This window comes from Corylus avellana, chromosome ca1 (genome assembly GCF_901000735.1).
Source record: "Corylus avellana chromosome ca1, CavTom2PMs-1.0".
In the NCBI taxonomy this organism is placed as follows: domain Eukaryota; kingdom Viridiplantae; phylum Streptophyta; class Magnoliopsida; order Fagales; family Betulaceae; genus Corylus; species Corylus avellana.
In genome coordinates, this window is record NC_081541.1 from 10,705,851 (window position 1) to 10,723,059 (window position 17,209).

The 17,209-nt window shown below is 37.6% G+C and overlaps 3 protein-coding genes across 3 annotated transcripts; all 3 read left to right on the plus strand.

Annotated features, from left to right (window-relative positions):
• Positions 1-911: 911 nt before the first annotated feature.
• Positions 912-5,704, plus strand: LOC132192024 (uncharacterized). Its single transcript, XM_059607209.1, has 6 exons — positions 912-1,258; positions 1,956-2,192; positions 3,057-3,168; positions 3,252-3,426; positions 4,203-4,443; positions 5,178-5,704. The coding sequence occupies exons 1-6, from the start codon at positions 1,084-1,086 to the stop codon at positions 5,474-5,476; spliced, it is 1,239 nt and encodes a 412-aa protein (XP_059463192.1). The 5' UTR covers positions 912-1,083; the 3' UTR covers positions 5,477-5,704.
• Positions 5,705-7,223: 1,519 nt separating this feature from the next.
• LOC132164344 (uncharacterized protein At5g19025-like) lies at positions 7,224-13,260 on the plus strand. The gene is made up of 2 exons (XM_059574845.1): positions 7,224-7,978; positions 12,834-13,260. The coding sequence occupies exons 1-2, from the start codon at positions 7,374-7,376 to the stop codon at positions 12,880-12,882; spliced, it is 654 nt and encodes a 217-aa protein (XP_059430828.1). The 5' UTR covers positions 7,224-7,373; the 3' UTR covers positions 12,883-13,260.
• A 1,674-nt stretch (positions 13,261-14,934) lies between these two features.
• Positions 14,935-17,209, plus strand: LOC132187604 (pentatricopeptide repeat-containing protein At5g19020, mitochondrial). Its single transcript, XM_059601967.1, has one exon. It carries the CDS (start codon positions 14,987-14,989, stop codon positions 17,084-17,086), a length of 2,100 nt encoding a protein of 699 aa, XP_059457950.1. The 5' UTR covers positions 14,935-14,986; the 3' UTR covers positions 17,087-17,209.

The window sequence follows — 17,209 nt, forward strand, 5'->3', positions numbered from 1 at the left end:
ATATATATATAATTTTTAAATTTTAATTAGCTAAAAATGCACTTACATTTTACATCGTTACATAATTTTACTTGTGGGAAGTATATTCAAAGTGCTCATCATATTGGGTTAAAATGGATGTTTATTAGTATTTGATACCCATTGGGCCACAAACAAAAAGCCTACAAGCCTTTTGGTTTGGCAACCGAGCTCAAAAAACAATAAACGGGGCCTACCTACCAAGCTAGACCAACAGCCACTACTGGGCTTATTCTTCTGGAGAGAAATGTTTTCACATCTTCTTAATCCGAAATAGTTGGAGAGGGAAACTGTTTTTTATTAAACACGGGGCTACGAAAGATGATGTCGAGCCCTAAGCCACCATCGGCTTAATGGGTGGCATGGACAAGAATTCATACCAAGATCCGTTACGGCCCTCCTCAAAGTTTAAGGAACTTTTTCAACTATTATGTTGAAGAGTAATTTTAAATACTCATCTCTCATCTCACTCTTATACTCAGTCTTTATTTTTATTATTATTGTTTTTTTTTAAATAAAAGTTGATGGACGCTGTCACATCAATAATATAAAAATGAGATATAAGATGAGTATGTAATATTATTAAACGCTAAAAGCCTAAAACCATGGTATTAAATCTTAATGTCATCGTGACAAAAAAAAAAAAAAAAAAAAATCCTAAAAAAAATTTAGAAAACCAATTGAGTAGCCGTGGCCGTGGGGTTTTTATTTATTTATTTTAATAATTTAATTTGTTAATATTTTTGTTATTTTTGAGACATTTTTATCTCGATAATAGAAAGATTAGAATTTAGACATTGGATTGGATGAATAGACGGGAGGTTTCGACTTTCTTCTATACCCAAAACGACAGGGAAGGCAAGACAAAATTTCAGTTTTGGCCCAAACTACACAGGTTGCATACTGATAAACCTGATCAGATTCAGATCAAACGCTAAAGAGAGAGAGAGAGAAATTACCATTCAAATCTTAAGTTACGTACGCAGGACACAACACCAACGACTTTCACCAGTCACAAGAGCATAAACCCGAGAGGTTTCGAGAGAGAGAGGGAGAGAGTAGGAGATGTCGTGCTTGGCGTCGTGCTGTGCAACTTTGACCTGCGGACTCTGCTCCTCAGTGGCCTCTGGGATCACCAAGCGCTCGGCCAGGCTTGCTTACTGTGGTCTCTTCGGTCTATCGCTAATCGTTTCCTGGATTCTCCGGGAAGTCGCAGCTCCTCTCTTGGAGAAAATCCCATGTGAGTTCGAATCTTCACAGCCCATTTCCGTTTTCGAGCTTATTTTCATTTGGGTATGTAAAATTGTTGAATATACGAATTGGGTTTGCCCGGTTTCGAACGTTGTTTCCTAGTGGGGCATGTTATGTAACAAATTGGGTTTGCCAGTTGGGTTGGTTGTTGCTTAGTTGAGACTTGAGATGTTCTTACTGGTTTTTTTTTTTTGACTTTGATTTGCTATGGTGGGTTAGCTCTTGTATTGTAAGTATGTTGGTAGTTCGTGGTTCTTTTGATGGGACTGCCATGTTTTAGTTCCTTTGCATTTAATTTTAAATTTCCTAAATTGGGTTTGTTTTGCTTTCATTTATTATTGAAGCATGTCTAATGAGGTGCATGTTTTTCAGATTTTGTGACTAGTCGAAACGACCAAGCTTAATTGATTGTTTTTTTTTTTCTGCATTATATTGGAAATCCAGTAGAAGTTTGGTGAATTTGACTGATAATGAGTAAGTTGAAGACATACAGGGTTTGAGAAGATTGGTTGTAGGTTTACCAATTTATGCATGGTACAATGGGGCCAAAGGGAGCTTTTCTGATGACACTAGTAGAGTCACTAAATGGAGATTTATTTTCGAATTTAAAGATTGGATTACTTGAGCAATGACAAAAATATCTGTTCTGATTTTTTAGAACTTTTTCCCGACTTTTGTGTTAACAGGGATAAACACTTCTGCCACTGAATCAAAGGAATGGTTTCAAATACAAGCAGTTCTTCGTGTGAGTTTTGGGAATTTCCTGTTTTTTGCAGTATTTGCTGTTATAATGATCGGTGTAAAGGACCAAAATGACAGACGTGATTCATGGCACCATGGTGGATGGGTTGCCAAGATGGTGATCTGGCTTTTGCTTGTAGTCCTCATGTTTTTTCTTCCTAATGTCGTCATTTCAATCTATGGTAAGTTTTTATTTCACATTAAATGGATTGTTATCTTATGCTGCTTTTGTTTAGCCAAGGTTGATGGAGGATTGTATAAACCTCGTCTTGGAATATTTGTATGCTTCACATATGCCATACGGAGGACAATTGTCACAGGTTTTTTTGGCTACTTTTAGCAATTTTTGGAGTGAGATATTTGAATGAGTGTCAATAAATTGCTTGCATAGCAGCTAAAATTAACCTGGCAAGAGTCTTTTTTCTGCTATGTATGAAATGTCTGTAAAAGCTAGAAAATTAAGGAATTTTTCACGCTTGGGTTTTATGACTTTCATGCATGCTGTAAAGTCATTATACTACTTTTCAGCCTGTACAACATACGTGGGATGCATGGGTTTCTTGACATTACCATTCCCATATTTACCTAGGGATCTCTCATAGTTCTAGGCTCTAGGTTGATTAGAATTCCACTAAAGCGAATGAAAAATTGCTTTCCTCCTTGAGCTGTAAGATGGCCCGGTAATGTGATACTGTGTTGTGATAAAGAAGAAATGTGGATCCATCTGATGATGTTGAAAAATTGTTGTACATGGATTATTACTTTTCCCGGCTTTGATGGGATTAATTAAGTGGCTATATGTTGGCGAATTGTGCACCACATATGTTGACTTGAGAGTGGAGGTAGCACACAAGTGGTAAAAAGGAGAGCGGGAAGGGGGCTGAGGGCGTTACATGTCTACTTTCATTCTGTAGTCAAAATGGTGTTCCCCAGGGTTGCTTGATTTGCCTCCATTTCTCTACTTTAATTTATAATGATTCAGACTGTTCATTCTTTTCTGAGAGATGGTGCCTCAATTTCTCTGTGCAAACTTTCTGTACTTGCAGGAATTGTATCAAAATTTGGAGCAGGGTTATTTTTATTGGTTCAAGTGATTATCTTACTAGACTGTACACACTCATGGAATGACGCATGGGTTGAGAAAGACGAGCAGAAGTGGTCGGTTCAAGTTTTTAGATCTTATCAAACTTTCTTTCACTGCTTTCTTTTGGCTTCTAACCTTATATTTGGCATGTTTTTAGGTATATTGCTTTACTTTCGGTGTCAGTTGTATGCTACATTGCAGCATTTGCATTCTCAGGAATTCTGTTCATTTGGTTCAATCCTTCTGGCGATGACTGTGGCCTCAATGTCTTCTTCATTGTCATGACCATGATTCTGGCGTTTGTATTTGGTATTATTGCATTGCATCCTACGGTAAGCATAATATTTATATTTTTACTTGGGGGTAGCTCTCCCTTTCTCACAGATAGAAGATGATTCCTCCTCATATGGTTTTATGCCTTTGTCATCAGGCATTACTTGCATCCTCTATACTTGGTGAATTCTCTAAATAAGATGGCTGTCCTATTGCATGTGCAGGAATTAACTATTATTTATGATTTAAATAATCACACCATTGGCAACCATCTTTCTGTGTGATTTATAGAAAATTTTAAAATGTCAAACTTCTCTCAGCTATCTTCCAGACAATGAAAGGGATCTACATTGATATGGGTATGAGACAGATAAAAATGAAACTAAATTTCCAATCTGTACAGCCTAAATGGATAAGCTGGCGTCTCTAACAGTATACCCATTTAATTAGACTTTACAAATAGAAATTTGCAGTACTAAGGATTTCTATATTGTGAGTTTGGCTTCAGAGTGGAGCTATGTTCATTATGTTTTGTAGTATTAGATTGGCATCCAGTGGTTGCAATCTTCAAGCCATGAAAGTATTGTAGGCACATGTCTACTATAGTAGACCTGTCATATGGAGAGTCCATGATTATTTTTCGATGCTAACTAGCAATATTCCCTCGTTAGCGGAATCGCACAGATACCTATTGCCGTGCACTGTAATTCATGTCTTGACAAACTCGAAACTTGGTAGGCATGTACCAGAGGGTGTGGCCCCTTTACTGAATGTTAACAGTAGAAAATTGCTTTTTTCAACTTGCAAGAGGATATTGATTAGATATTTCAAACAGGTGAATGGCAGTCTCTTGCCTGCTTCTGTGATATCTCTTTATTGTGCTTACGTGTGCTACACGGGTCTCGCCAGTGAACCTCGTGACTATGTATGCAATGGTCTGCATAGTAAATCAAAAGCCGTCACCACAAGCACTCTTATACTCGGGATGCTCACAACAGTTCTGTCTGTTCTATACTCTGCTCTTCGTGCTGGATCTTCGACAACATTTCTATCACCACCATCTTCACCCAAGTCAGGTGCTCATAGTTATATGGAATCCTTTTTAGTTTTTTTTACCTTTTCAATGCAAATTTTAATATTGTTTCCTTAGCAACTTGAAAAAATGGATGTTCACAAAGGAAAATCCAATTATAGTAAATCTTTGTTCTACCTCATTGTAGAATAAAGTTTTGGATGTTTCCTGCCTTTAGACAAGGTTCATATTGAGATTACTAAATTGGAACCATTCTGGTATAGTTGTCACCATTATTTAAATGTGCTCTATGTACTTAAGTATGCACTTTGCTCCTCTGGCCATCCATAGCATGTGTCTGATAGGGTAGTAAAGGCCAAAACATTCTTGTATGGTATTAGGATTTTGAAGGTCTTGATCCTGTAGCTTTTGGTCTCACCTCCTGCTGCACGTTTTGAATGCTGGCTACGTTGAAACATGTTGAGCAGAGAGTTTTTTTTTTTTTTTTTTTGAATTCCCTATTACCTACCTTTGCTGGTAACTCTTCAAATTGAATGACAGGCACACAGAAACGAGAAGTGTCTCATAGTACATTTTACAACTGATAATGAATTCCACCATGTTCCTAGAAGTGTCTCTTAGTACATTTTACATTATCTATCACTTACAGGATGACTTATAAAATTCTTGTGAACTTTAATGAAAATTATGATAAGATATTGTCCTTCAGTTAGTATTCTAATAGTACCTATTTATTACATATGTTGGGCTTTCTATTATTGTTTAATCTTGTTGCAGGTGAGAAGAAACCTCTTCTCGAAGCAGAAGAGTTGGAAGAAGGAAAGGAAAAGAAGAAGGAAACAGAAGCACGTCCAGTTAGTTATTCCTATACCTTTTTCCATCTGATATTTGCTTTAGCCAGCATGTACTCAGCTATGCTTCTCTCTGGGTGGACCGACTCATCTGAGAGCTCTGACCTGATAGATGTTGGCTGGACATCAGTTTGGGTTCGGATCTGCACAGAGTGGGTTACCGCCGTGCTATATATCTGGTCTCTTGTTGCTCCTCTGGTTTGCCATGATCGCGAGTTCTTTTAGTCTTCCTGTTCATGATATATCTAGCATCCAGTATCTGATTTTTTTTCCTTTTTGGGGGTTGGAAAATGAATAAAGAGACGAGGAGAGGGAGAAGTGGTGCTAGGGCTGTCAAGTGTTGTATCTTTATTGTACTTAGGTTTGCATATATGATATACACAATTATGGAACACATTTTGCTGAGAAATCAGTGTCTGCCATGTGAATTCTAGTGTCAAAACTTCTTTTTTCCTTCTTCTTCTTCTTCTTCTTCTTTAAACTTGGTTCCAGTGTCAAGTTTGAAATGATTGAATAACCCTTCATTTCACATCATATGTAAAAGGTTATATTGATGTTTCCTTTGTTATGGTTGGTACTATAAATCAGTGGATTTAATGGGTCTCCTGCAAAGCTATCATCCTGTTTAACAATTGACAATTCATCAGATTGAATGGACCAAATTCATTCTATTTTACATCGATTCCCAGTCAATTTTGTGGGCCATTCAACCAACACAGGCTGCAATACGCGGAGAAATTCGAGTCACCATCAACCGACTTGAGAATAACATGTGAGGCTCCTAGTTATGGCCTGATTAAAACTACCTCTCCATGGCAGAATATGATTTCAACATGAACCCCAACTTGCATTTTTCCTCTTTTTTTTTTAAACCGACATATTTTAAACACGTATCAATTTAACAGACACATTTTAAACACATATCAATTTAATATACACATATAATCGGTCCGATTACGTCGATCGATGATGGCAGGAATGTAATTATTAAACTCTTCTCCCTTGGGATTAATAGTTATCAACTTTTGAATTTGTGGAATAGATGGCCGACACGACATAATCCTATCTCTCAGAAATCAAAATGTCGAAAAAAACCATGACCCGCATGTGTTGGCTTTGAGCTCCTAGATTTTCTATTGATGTCATTTTCATTTTTTCTTTTTTTTTTTCCGTTTTTGGGTCAATGTTGTAAATCATTACGTAATCTTGTGTTAATCAGGAAGTTCAAACATCGCTTATCCATTTAGGAGTCGTGAATTCCACGCTCTTGTTGTCAATGGGGTTCATTAATTTGGCTTCTTCATTTACCCATCGATTAGATTAGATTAGATCTTCTTGTCACTTCTTTCAAAAATAAATTAGATCATGTTTTAAAGGAATTGCCTTTTTTTTTTCTTTTCTTTTTTTTTTCCTTGTATATATGAATTAGAATAGGGTTCTTTTTATTTTAAGTAAAATGAAAATAGTCATAAAATTATGGTTATATTTAACTGAATAGATGATGTCACGTGATAAATATGTTGACACCTCATTTAAAAAATTTAAATGATCTGGCATAATTTACACAATTCGATGCAACACCAATAAAATGACTTATCTTTATTACAAGTATGGTAAACAATAGTTAATTTACGAGATTTACAACAAGGCACAGTACTGAACTTTGTCAAGAAAATTATTACGAGGTCTCTTGTGTACTCTAAAATATCTCCATCAAGATTAAAATAGATTTGTAAGTTTATTTAAAAACACAACACCCCTCTTCCATGATAAAAAAAATTTCACAAAATAAATTTATTAATTATGAATAATTATTTTTGTTGATTTGTTGAAAAATTAATTATCAATCCCTAAATTCTATTCCGTCCAACTCAGCTTCAATCTTGCTAATTATAAAATGAATTATTATTATATTCAAGAAAAAACAACACGCGCGCGCGCGAGAGATGCAATTAAACTCCAAGCCCCGAAGAAAAGAACCTTGAAGCTCTCCCACTCGCATCCGAGGCGCGTGCATCATCGACGAACAATCTGCCCCCTCTTTGCCTCTCCTCCCACTACCACCCTTCCACCTCTGCCATCACGGCAAACACGCACTCACTCTCTCACATTCCTCTCTAACATGCGCCACCTCCTCTTCTCCTCCACCACCACCGCCATGCCCTCATTGCCCAAACCCCCCAAATCCTCCTCAAACCCTAACCCTAACCCCACCCTCTGCAAGCACAGCCCCTCCGCCACTCTCGACCTCCTTATCCTAATCCTCGTCCTCTTCGCCGGCTCCTTCCTCGTCTCTTCCTACCTCTCATACCTCTCTCTCCTCCTCTCCCATTCCTCTCCTCTCCTCCTCCGCCACCTCTCCCTCCCCTACCTTCTGTCCTTCATTCTCTTCTTCGCCGCCTCTGCCGCTTTCGCAGACCTATGTTGCGGCGCGCGCTCGCGCCGCTGCAGGAATCCGGGCTGCAAGGGCTTGAAGAAGGCCATGGAGTTTGATCTGCAGGTGCAGACCGAGGAATGCGTCAAGTCCGCTTCGAAGTCCAAGGAGATCGACGGCTTGCCGTGGAAGGGAGGGAGCGAGGCCAACCCTGACTACGAGTGCCTCCGATCGGAACTCAGAAAGATGGCGCCGCCGAACGGCCGCGCCGTGCTGCTCTTCCGCGCGCGGTGCGGGTGCCCCGTCGCGAAGCTCGAGGGCTGGGGGCCCAAGCGTGGGAAGCGCCATAAGAAGTGAGTGTGTTTGTCTTTCTGTTTGCTTTTGGATTCGTTGGAATTGAAGTGGAAGTTGAATGCGATTCGATGGAATGCGGTTTTGTTTGTGTGGTGTATGAATGTGGAGTTTTCTTCTTTCTTATACATGCATTGATCATTGATTGTGGAAATGAGTAAACTCCAATGCGTGTGTAGTTTGTGTTGGTCTCGGAAGATTGAGGATTGTTCCATTTGAAAATATTGAAATGGAGGGTTTGATATGGATCTTGATCTGTTATTTTAACTCAGTTGAATGGCCAATTCCTGTTGCTGAATGTGTTTCTATTTACTTTTTATTTCCCTCTTTTGATCCATAATAATCCTACAGAAATCTCCATTTGAGTTTAGCAGACAGAATTTAATTCTTAGAGTTGGGTCCAAGTTCTAGTCGATAAGATAAGTGAACCGTTTAGAAAAAGAGGGATAGTTGAAGGCAAGCAGGTAAGGAAACTTTGTCACAAGAGGTTGAAGCTGGGTGGCAGAATACGCACCCACCTCCCACAAAACAGTCATAAGCAGTTACTAAAGGAACGTATTTTTGTTGCCATAATATATCTATTGCATCTTGGATGTGGCATTTTCTATGCAAAATAGGTTGCAAGAAGCTTTGTTTGTATTTGGGGAATCAATGTTAAATTAGTGCACACACATTGTCAAAAGAGGTTCCTCAGTATTGATGGCGATCTCCCAAAATGTGAGGAAATGGGACAATAATTTGGCATATTATCAATGATTTTGAACCTCGTAAGGACTGCATAAGATGTGATTATATGCTTAAGTCAAAGCAATGATGTTCTGAAGCACAAAACGCTTGTAGGTTCTTCTTTTAGTTAAATGGTTATTGTTTATCAGAGTGTATCAGAGTGCCATCTCTTGTACTTTGGTCTTATGTAATTTTTTTAAAAGTCAATATTTTGCTTCAATTTCTGATGCTTAGTTGTGAGATTTGCATGCAATACCTTTAATGCAATCATAACATGGAACTAGTTTTTGAGCTCATGCATTACCGCCTTAGGAACTTAAAATATATATCCTTTTACTTGGTTCTCCCTAGATCTCCTGTGGAGATACCACTTCATGTTTTTTTTTTTTTTGTAAGGTTTATATGGAAATCTGCATGTATCTTCCAAAAAGTGTCATATTTATAGCTGTTGGAATCAGGAGCTTCATCATTCCTGTATGATCTATATTATGTTGTTGCTTGCAGCTACATAAAACTTAGGTAGATTTTGTTTTTATAAGTAAAAGAAATTCATTAAAAAGCGCAAAGGTGCAACTCAAGTACGCATGAAGTATATAAAATAAACACCTAACTAGAAAAAGAACAAAAGTCTAAAAAATCATGAAAGCTAGAAAAATGAAAACAATCAATGGCATTTGTCCAGTGATAGGGGGTATTGAGGATAAAAGAAAGCTTTTAATTCCATCACTGTTCTCTTATGGTCTTCAAAGTTACGATCGTTTCTTTCTCTCCAAATACATCACATCAAGTGGTCCGAAACCATCTTCCACAAGATATGCAGGTAGAGCCACATGCAAATAATTTGTGCAGTGAAAGATTAAGGAGTCAAAACTCAAGTAACTTCTGAATTAAGTTGATTCCCAATGCTTGCATATAATATTGGTGTCAGCAAGTAAATGTCAAAATTTTTTATCAGTTAATCTAGTGGAACACATCTCTCTCTCTCTCTCTCAACTTTGTTTGATTTAGAATTGGAACTAATGTTTTCCATGAGCTCCTCCTATCTAACTTCAGTTTATTGAAATTACTTGGAGGTCCTTGAAGACTAGTCATGGTAGTTCTAAGTGTTACCACTTTTTTTTTTTTTGAAGTGTTTAAATCCTTTTAATGACTACTTCTCATTTCTTAGTTCATACCAAATTGACCTTTAACCTTTATGAAAACCTGAACTTTTTCTATGGTGCCTCTTGATTTTCTTGTGCCTCAATCTATGACAATCTTCAAGTTATTTATTTAGGGTCCCAACATTCCTTTTATGGCTGAGGAATCTAAACTTCCTAATTGAATATAATTCCCCAACTTTAGTGGCTAGTGGCCTTATCGTGCTGCTGTACCTTTGACTTTGTTTGATCACGTAGTTATTACATATCTGATCTTCAATTTTTATGACATGCATGTCTAGTCTAAGCAATGTTTGTACAAGGGCAAGTTGTGATAATAGAGTTCGATAATATTGTGTATTATGTCATATACATGTAAAATCATCCAGCTTCCTTGATTTGTTTTGGGCAGTATGATTTTACAACATATAATCATGCACTAGATCTTTGGACATTTAATTAACTAATTGACTCTTCTATTGCATGTTTTTTGATTTATTTGTTTTTTTGGTCAAAATGTGAATGTTATAAAGGTTTTTTATTTTTATTTATATATATAAGTAAAATGTGACTGTTATAAAGTATCCTAAGAAGTTTTGAATTTTGTGATTTCCAAAAGCCCAATTTAAATTTTTTTTGTGGTAACTCTTCTGAGAGCTCCACTGTTGTATCCAACAAAATGCCAATTTTTGTGAGCTATTTGTAAAAGAAAAAGGGATGTTCCTCAAGTGTTTTGGAACATACATACAAATTGGAGCCAAGTATATCCTTGATGGTTATAGATAATTGCATATGCTCAAACTTTATCATCCACCAAAACTTGATATATGAGGCCTGTATTTGAAGCTAATGAGGATGTGTGGCCTTTACGTAGCTCCACCCTGATGTTATTGACAGTGTCAACTTTACAAAAAAAAGTAAGAAATTGGGGAAATCCCACATAAAGTCCCCAAACCACTGCAGGTTCTAGTTCTTTCTTTGAGCAACCAGTAGTATTTGGCACCAGCACAGGAGGGAACTCTCATATAATATATTCCTAATGCATTTGGGGATTGATAATGGGAATTAATTTCTGCCTTGTTAAACACTTGACCAACGAGTGCCAAGAGTGTCAAGTGAGGTTGAGAGTTGGAACTTCACCCAAAGTGCGACATCCATTCAAAATTTTATGTAGTCCAGTGTCTCAAGAATGGCTAAGGGTGTTTGTGTATCATGCATGTGTGTGCTTATAAATTAAAGCACCTGTAATGTAAGGAGTAGCTTGAGATGGTGGTCTGGAGGTGACACATTGAAACTCTATGGAGGGCGTTTGAATCACCTCCTGCGCATAACCTTTGGATTTCTATTAAAGGGGAAAATGGAGAATGTTTTCATATAATGGTCAAATCTGCTGTTTATTTATTTTTTTTATTTTTTTTTTATAAGTAATGTTGTATATACCAAAAAGCGCATAGAGGCGCAACCTTAGTACACATAAAGTATAACTAGAAAGAGAAAAGAGAGCAAGAAAATCAGAAAAGCTAATAACTAATGGAGCTAAACAAGTACCAGTCCAAGTAAAGAGAGAAAAAAAAAAAAAAAAAACAAGGACAAGAGTTCCTCTAAAGTCCTCTCTAGGTCATTGAAGATCCTATCATTTCTTTCCCTCCATAGGCTCCACATAAGGCAAAGAGGAACCATCTTCCACACCATCGCCCTCTGAGAGCGACCCCCTGACCACCAGCATGAGAACAAGTCCGTCATGCTATAAGGCATAACCCAAGATAGTCCAAAGAGATTGAAAATGGCGTTCCATAAGGCTCTGGCGGTCTCACAGTGGAGGAGGAGGTGATCGACGGACTCCCCAATCAGTTTACACAAGCAGCACCTATTGACCACGATGAGATGTCTTCTCCTAAGATTGTCCATGGTGAGAATCTTTCCCATTGCTGACAATCAGGCAAAGAAAGCCACTTTTGAGGGGGCCTTGGTCTGCCAAATACTCTTCCAAGAGAAAGGAGGGTCAAATGTGCAAATTTGCTGTTTGACTTGGTGAATTTATAGATTGATCTGGATGCCTGGACGTTGATCAAACACTAGATTGTAGGAAATTTTCCATCGTTATGTGTCCGAGCTCCTATCTACTATGCTTATATTGGCCATCAAGTCCCAGTTGCGAATTCCATATTCTAGCACTAGGATAATGTGGTTAGCAGTGTGTGCAAATGTCTCTATGTTTTGGTTTTGTTGTGGAAAGGTTGGGTTATGCCTATATGTATGATTCAGCCACTTTCTAAAGACCAGGTTCACAGTTGGAAAAGATGAAAACTTATTGGCTGTTTTGCTTCATTTCATCGTGTCTCCGCATTCAGGATAGGTCCAATTTCTAAAAGCCGTGTTTAATGCCCTCACATGGTGTTTAGTCCCTTCTTGGATCTTAGAAAGATACAGCAATTACCCTGATTACTAGGTTCACTGGTTTGGTTGTGTGTGCTTAGCTTTGATCCTTTTTTCCATAATTTTTTTGCTTTCTAAATTAAGTTTTATTTGGCTAGTATTCAGTTGATTAATAGAAACTGCTGCCCTTCCCCTTCCCCATCCCCTTACAATTTAGGTTCTTTGCTATGTTTTTGCTGATTAAAATTGAAGTTGCTTTTGGCTATTTTGCCAGTTGATTAATGAAGATGGAAAGCCCTTTTCCATTCCAGTCCTTTTGTAATATGGAACTCTGCTTGCTAAATATTTATGCCATATTGTTGCGTTCTGCTCATATTTCAACTTCATTGCTGCATCAATTAATTCTCTAGGCCAATGGTCTTTGGAACAAGGTGTTGAGGTCATGGGTTGCCCTATCAAAAAGAATTTAGTCAGTTCTCTAGCAAATAACTCCTTTCAATGTCTAAATGATATTTTCTATTCAGGACAACTTCTACTTTATGCTCTCTATGACATATGGAATATCAAAATTTTATTTTGTTAATGATCTAATCTCTAGATTTGCCGGTTCTTGCAGGGCTTTGACCAGTCTGGCAGTTAATGGGGGACGAGGTGATCATCGCTGATTGTTTATGATGACTGATGCGTCATCGAGATCGACCTTATATATTTACCTTTCTCCTAAGATTTGTATGTTCTTTCTCAAAGACTTTTAACTCACTATGGAAACAATATTTTTTTTTTTTTAGTCCTATAATCCGATGGCCCTGCTAAATAGGTCTGAAACAACCTTTCTACCTTGGAAGATTGTCTCTGATTTGTGGAAGGATATACCAAATTTAATGCAAATAAATATATGAAAAATGGCAAATGGATATTTTTCTCACTTTAAATGGTAGCTTGGGTAGTTTTGGTGTCCGTTGCTGTTAAACCAGTTTGGCTTGAAATTTCAAACCACCATCCGCCTTTTATATAAATCGGATTGGTTTACAGATTGGTCTGGTGTGAGTACTGGAACTGGACAGAGTAGAAGAACAAAGAGAAAAAAAAGAAAAAAAAAAGAAAAGATTTTTACTTGGCATTTTCCCAAAACAAAACTTTTATTACTTGTCGCATAGTTGATAACTGTTGTGCCACATGACTTGATATTTTGTGCAATTAAACAATTCAATTTAGAATTAAAGCAAAAAACGTTATTGCCAAAGCTCAAATTGATGCAGGTCGAGTGCTGAAACTCATATGTGACAATTTAGTGATTATCTATTGGTGTTGTAATTTTTTTTTATTATTATTCTTATTACAATCTGACTAGATTATGTCAATAAGATGATACTGGTGATCAATGTGGTATTTTTTTGTTCATCAAAATAATGATTAATGTTACATAATGCGCAAAGTCAAGTTAGTCAATTTATGATTTTATTACAATATTCGCAATATGAGATCATTTCGACTGATAAATGACTAAATAAGTATACTCTCCACATTGTTGATTCAGAATTGAATTCTTGGATTGTTCAAACACCGAGTTGATTATGTGTACAGGATTTTCCCTTGTTTGTTTGTTGATAAGTATGACCGTAAATGAACTGAAATGTTTGTAAACTTCTCAAAAAACCTCTTTCATTCGGTCACCGAGCAGACGACTCTTTAGTAGGGGTGAGTATCGGTTCAGTCAGTGTCACTAGGAACATTTTCACATACCGATTCATGAAAGTCAGTTAAGTTGGTTAATTAACTAACTTCATATTGATAATGAATAGTTTTGACTTTTTCGGTTAGTCGGTTAATATGTGGTTGGTTAAGTCAGCTAATTGTTGGTTACAAGTTTTTATGTTAAAATTTATCAATTTCTTTGTAACTATAGAATCAGTAATATGCTTTATAAATGAAAAAATAATAATAAATTCATGAAACATAGACCAAAAAGACAACTACAAATTAGCTAGACAAACCCAATAAGCAAACCTACCCGATAAAATTCAAAAGTCACTTGAAAAATTGGTTAAGTCGGTTAATTATTGGTTAAGCGACAAAAAAAAAATGTATACCACTTACCGAACCGATTCAATGTTGAAATAATATTTTTATTCCACCTACCGACCGCTGAAAGTCAGTTGTCGATCGGAGACAGTTTGGTAGTGGTCGGTAGGTGGTAAACAGTTAATCTGCCCACCACCTCCATCCTTCAGAGGTACTTCAACTCTTCATCTCCAATTGCGTCTCTTCAATTTTGAAATGCCCGACAATATTTCAGTATTATTTAAATTTAATTCGACTCATGTAAGCTCATACATCTTTATTTGTTTATAGTATTACTTATCTTCCTAATGTGATAAATATAGTTTACATTATTGTGATTGCGAGTTTTGATATAGATATTAATATATTTGTGTGTATAATAATGTTTAATATTCAAGTTAATTTATTTAATTAATTCAAATGACAAAATCTTAATAATAATTAAGTAATTAATTATTAGTGTGGATTTTAAAAACACAATATTTAAATAAATAAATTGATTAAATAAGTTCAAGTTCGTTTGAAAAATAAATAAAATGAGTTTAAACAAGTTGATTATAAGCTCAAATTCACTAAATTAACTCAGCTTCCCCTCTGTTACCGCCCTATAAATATACGGACGTGTTACAAAGACAAGCCCAGGAGTAACAAATAGAACGCAACTTTTGCGAGTTCTTTTGCATGCGTTGGGTCTCATGATCTCGTCTCATGATCATTTCTCTCCGACCCAAATCACTCTCTGTTCGATTTCCAACCCCAAATCTCAAATGGGTCTCCACCATAACCTCCAAAAGGGCTCAGCTTCCCCAAGACCATCCAGAAGGTCATGCTGGTCTCTTCTTCGATGCCAAAACCAATCACAACAACTCGGACTACGAGCTCTCGTTGGTCTCGGCGTTAAAGTCTTGTTCGTCCCTTTTGGCCATCTCTCAAGGCCAACAAATCCATTGTTTGGTCTTGAAATCGGGGCTCGGTTCCAACAATTTTATCCGGAATAGTTTGATCAACATGTATGCGAAATGTGGGTTTGTCTATGATGCACGATCTTTGTTTGATTCTTTGTCTAAGCTGGATCCCGTGTCTTGTAATATTATGATTGCTGGGTATGTGAAAATCGGGCAGTTGGATAATGCTCGCCGGCTGTTTGAGATAATGCCCCGTAAAGGTTGTATCTCGTACACGACTATGATAATGGGTCTGGCCCAAAATGGTTGTTGGCGTGAGGCTGTTGAGGTTTTTAAGGATATGAGGGTTGCAGGCGTGGTCCCGACTGATGTTACAATGGCAAGTGTCATATCGGCTTGTGCGCATTTAGGTGGGATTTGGAATTGCCGGATGCTTCATGTCTTGGTAATTAAGCTGCAGCTTGCGGGTTTGGTTCTTATTTCAACAAATTTGTTGCACATGTATTGCCTTTGTTTGAGTGTAGCAGAGGCTATAAATTTGTTTGAGGAGATGCCTGAGCGGAATACAGTGTCGTGGAATGTAATGTTAAATGGGTATGCAAAAGCAGGACTTGTTGACCGGGCCAGGGAATTGTTCGAGAGGATTCCTGCAAAAGATGTGGTTTCGTGGGGTACGATGATTGATGGCTATGTGCAAGTAGAATTGTTAGGTGAAGCTTTGATGATTTATCGCGCAATGTTACGTACTGGAGTAAGACCCAATGATGTTATGATTGTGGATTTGATTTCAGCATGTGGGCGATTAATGGCATTAGGGGAAGGTCAGCAGTTTCATGGTATAACTGTAAAGACAAGTTTCGACTCTCATGATTTTATGCAGGCAACAATTATTCATTTTTATGCAGCTTGCGGCAGGATGACTCTTGCTCGTTTGCAGTTTGAAGTGGGCATCAAAGATCATCTTGCATCTTGGAATGCCCTCATTGCAGGATTTATAAGAAATGAGATGATTGATGAGGCGAGGCAGATATTCAATGAGATGCCGGAAAGGGATGTTTATTCATGTAGCGCCATGATTTCTGGTTATGCACAGAGCGAGCAACCTACTATGGCTTTAGAGCTCTTCCATCGAATGGTAGCTTGTGGGATCCAACCGAATGAAATTACTATGGTGAGCGTTTTCTCTGCAATTGCCACTTTAGGCTCATTGAAGGAAGGAAGATGGGCCCATGAATATATATACAATAACTCCATCCCTCTCAATGACAATTTAAGTGCAGCTGTCATTGACATGTATGCCAAATGTGGGAGCATCGATAGTGCCTTTAGAGTGTTCTATCAAATTCAAGAAAAAACCTCTAATGTCTCCCCATGGAACGCAATCATATGCGGGTTGGCAATGCATGGACATGCCAATTTGTCTCTTGAAGTATTTTCTGACCTTCAAATCCGTCGAATTAAGCTTAATTCAATTACATTCATTGGAGTCCTAACTGCGTGTTGCCATGCTGGATTGGTGGAGCTAGGGAAGAGATATTTCAAGATAATGAAGAATGTGTATAATCTAGAACCAAATATCAAGCATTATGGTTGTATGGTTGATCTCCTCGGCAGAGCTGGGCGATTAGAAGAGGCTGAGGAATTAGTAAGAGGCATGCCCATGAAGGCAGATATTGTGATATGGGGCACATTATTGGCAGCATGTAGGACTCACGGGAACGTGGAAATAGGAGAGAGGGCTGCAAAGAGTTTGGCAATGTTGGAACCATCTCACGGGGCTGGTAGGGTTCTTCTGTCCAACATATATGCAGATGCAGGAAGGTGGGAGGATGCATTTTCGATAAGGAGAGCAATGCAAATCCAGAGAATGAAGAAATCGCCAGGGTGCAGTGGTGTTGTATGATATTATAACTTGTCAAAAATGTTGAGAAGATGACATTGTCTAAAATGAGCCATTTTGGTATCTATGTATCCTCTTCCAGAGTGAAACTCTTTCATTCAAACAAAATTCAGAATATTCACTAAT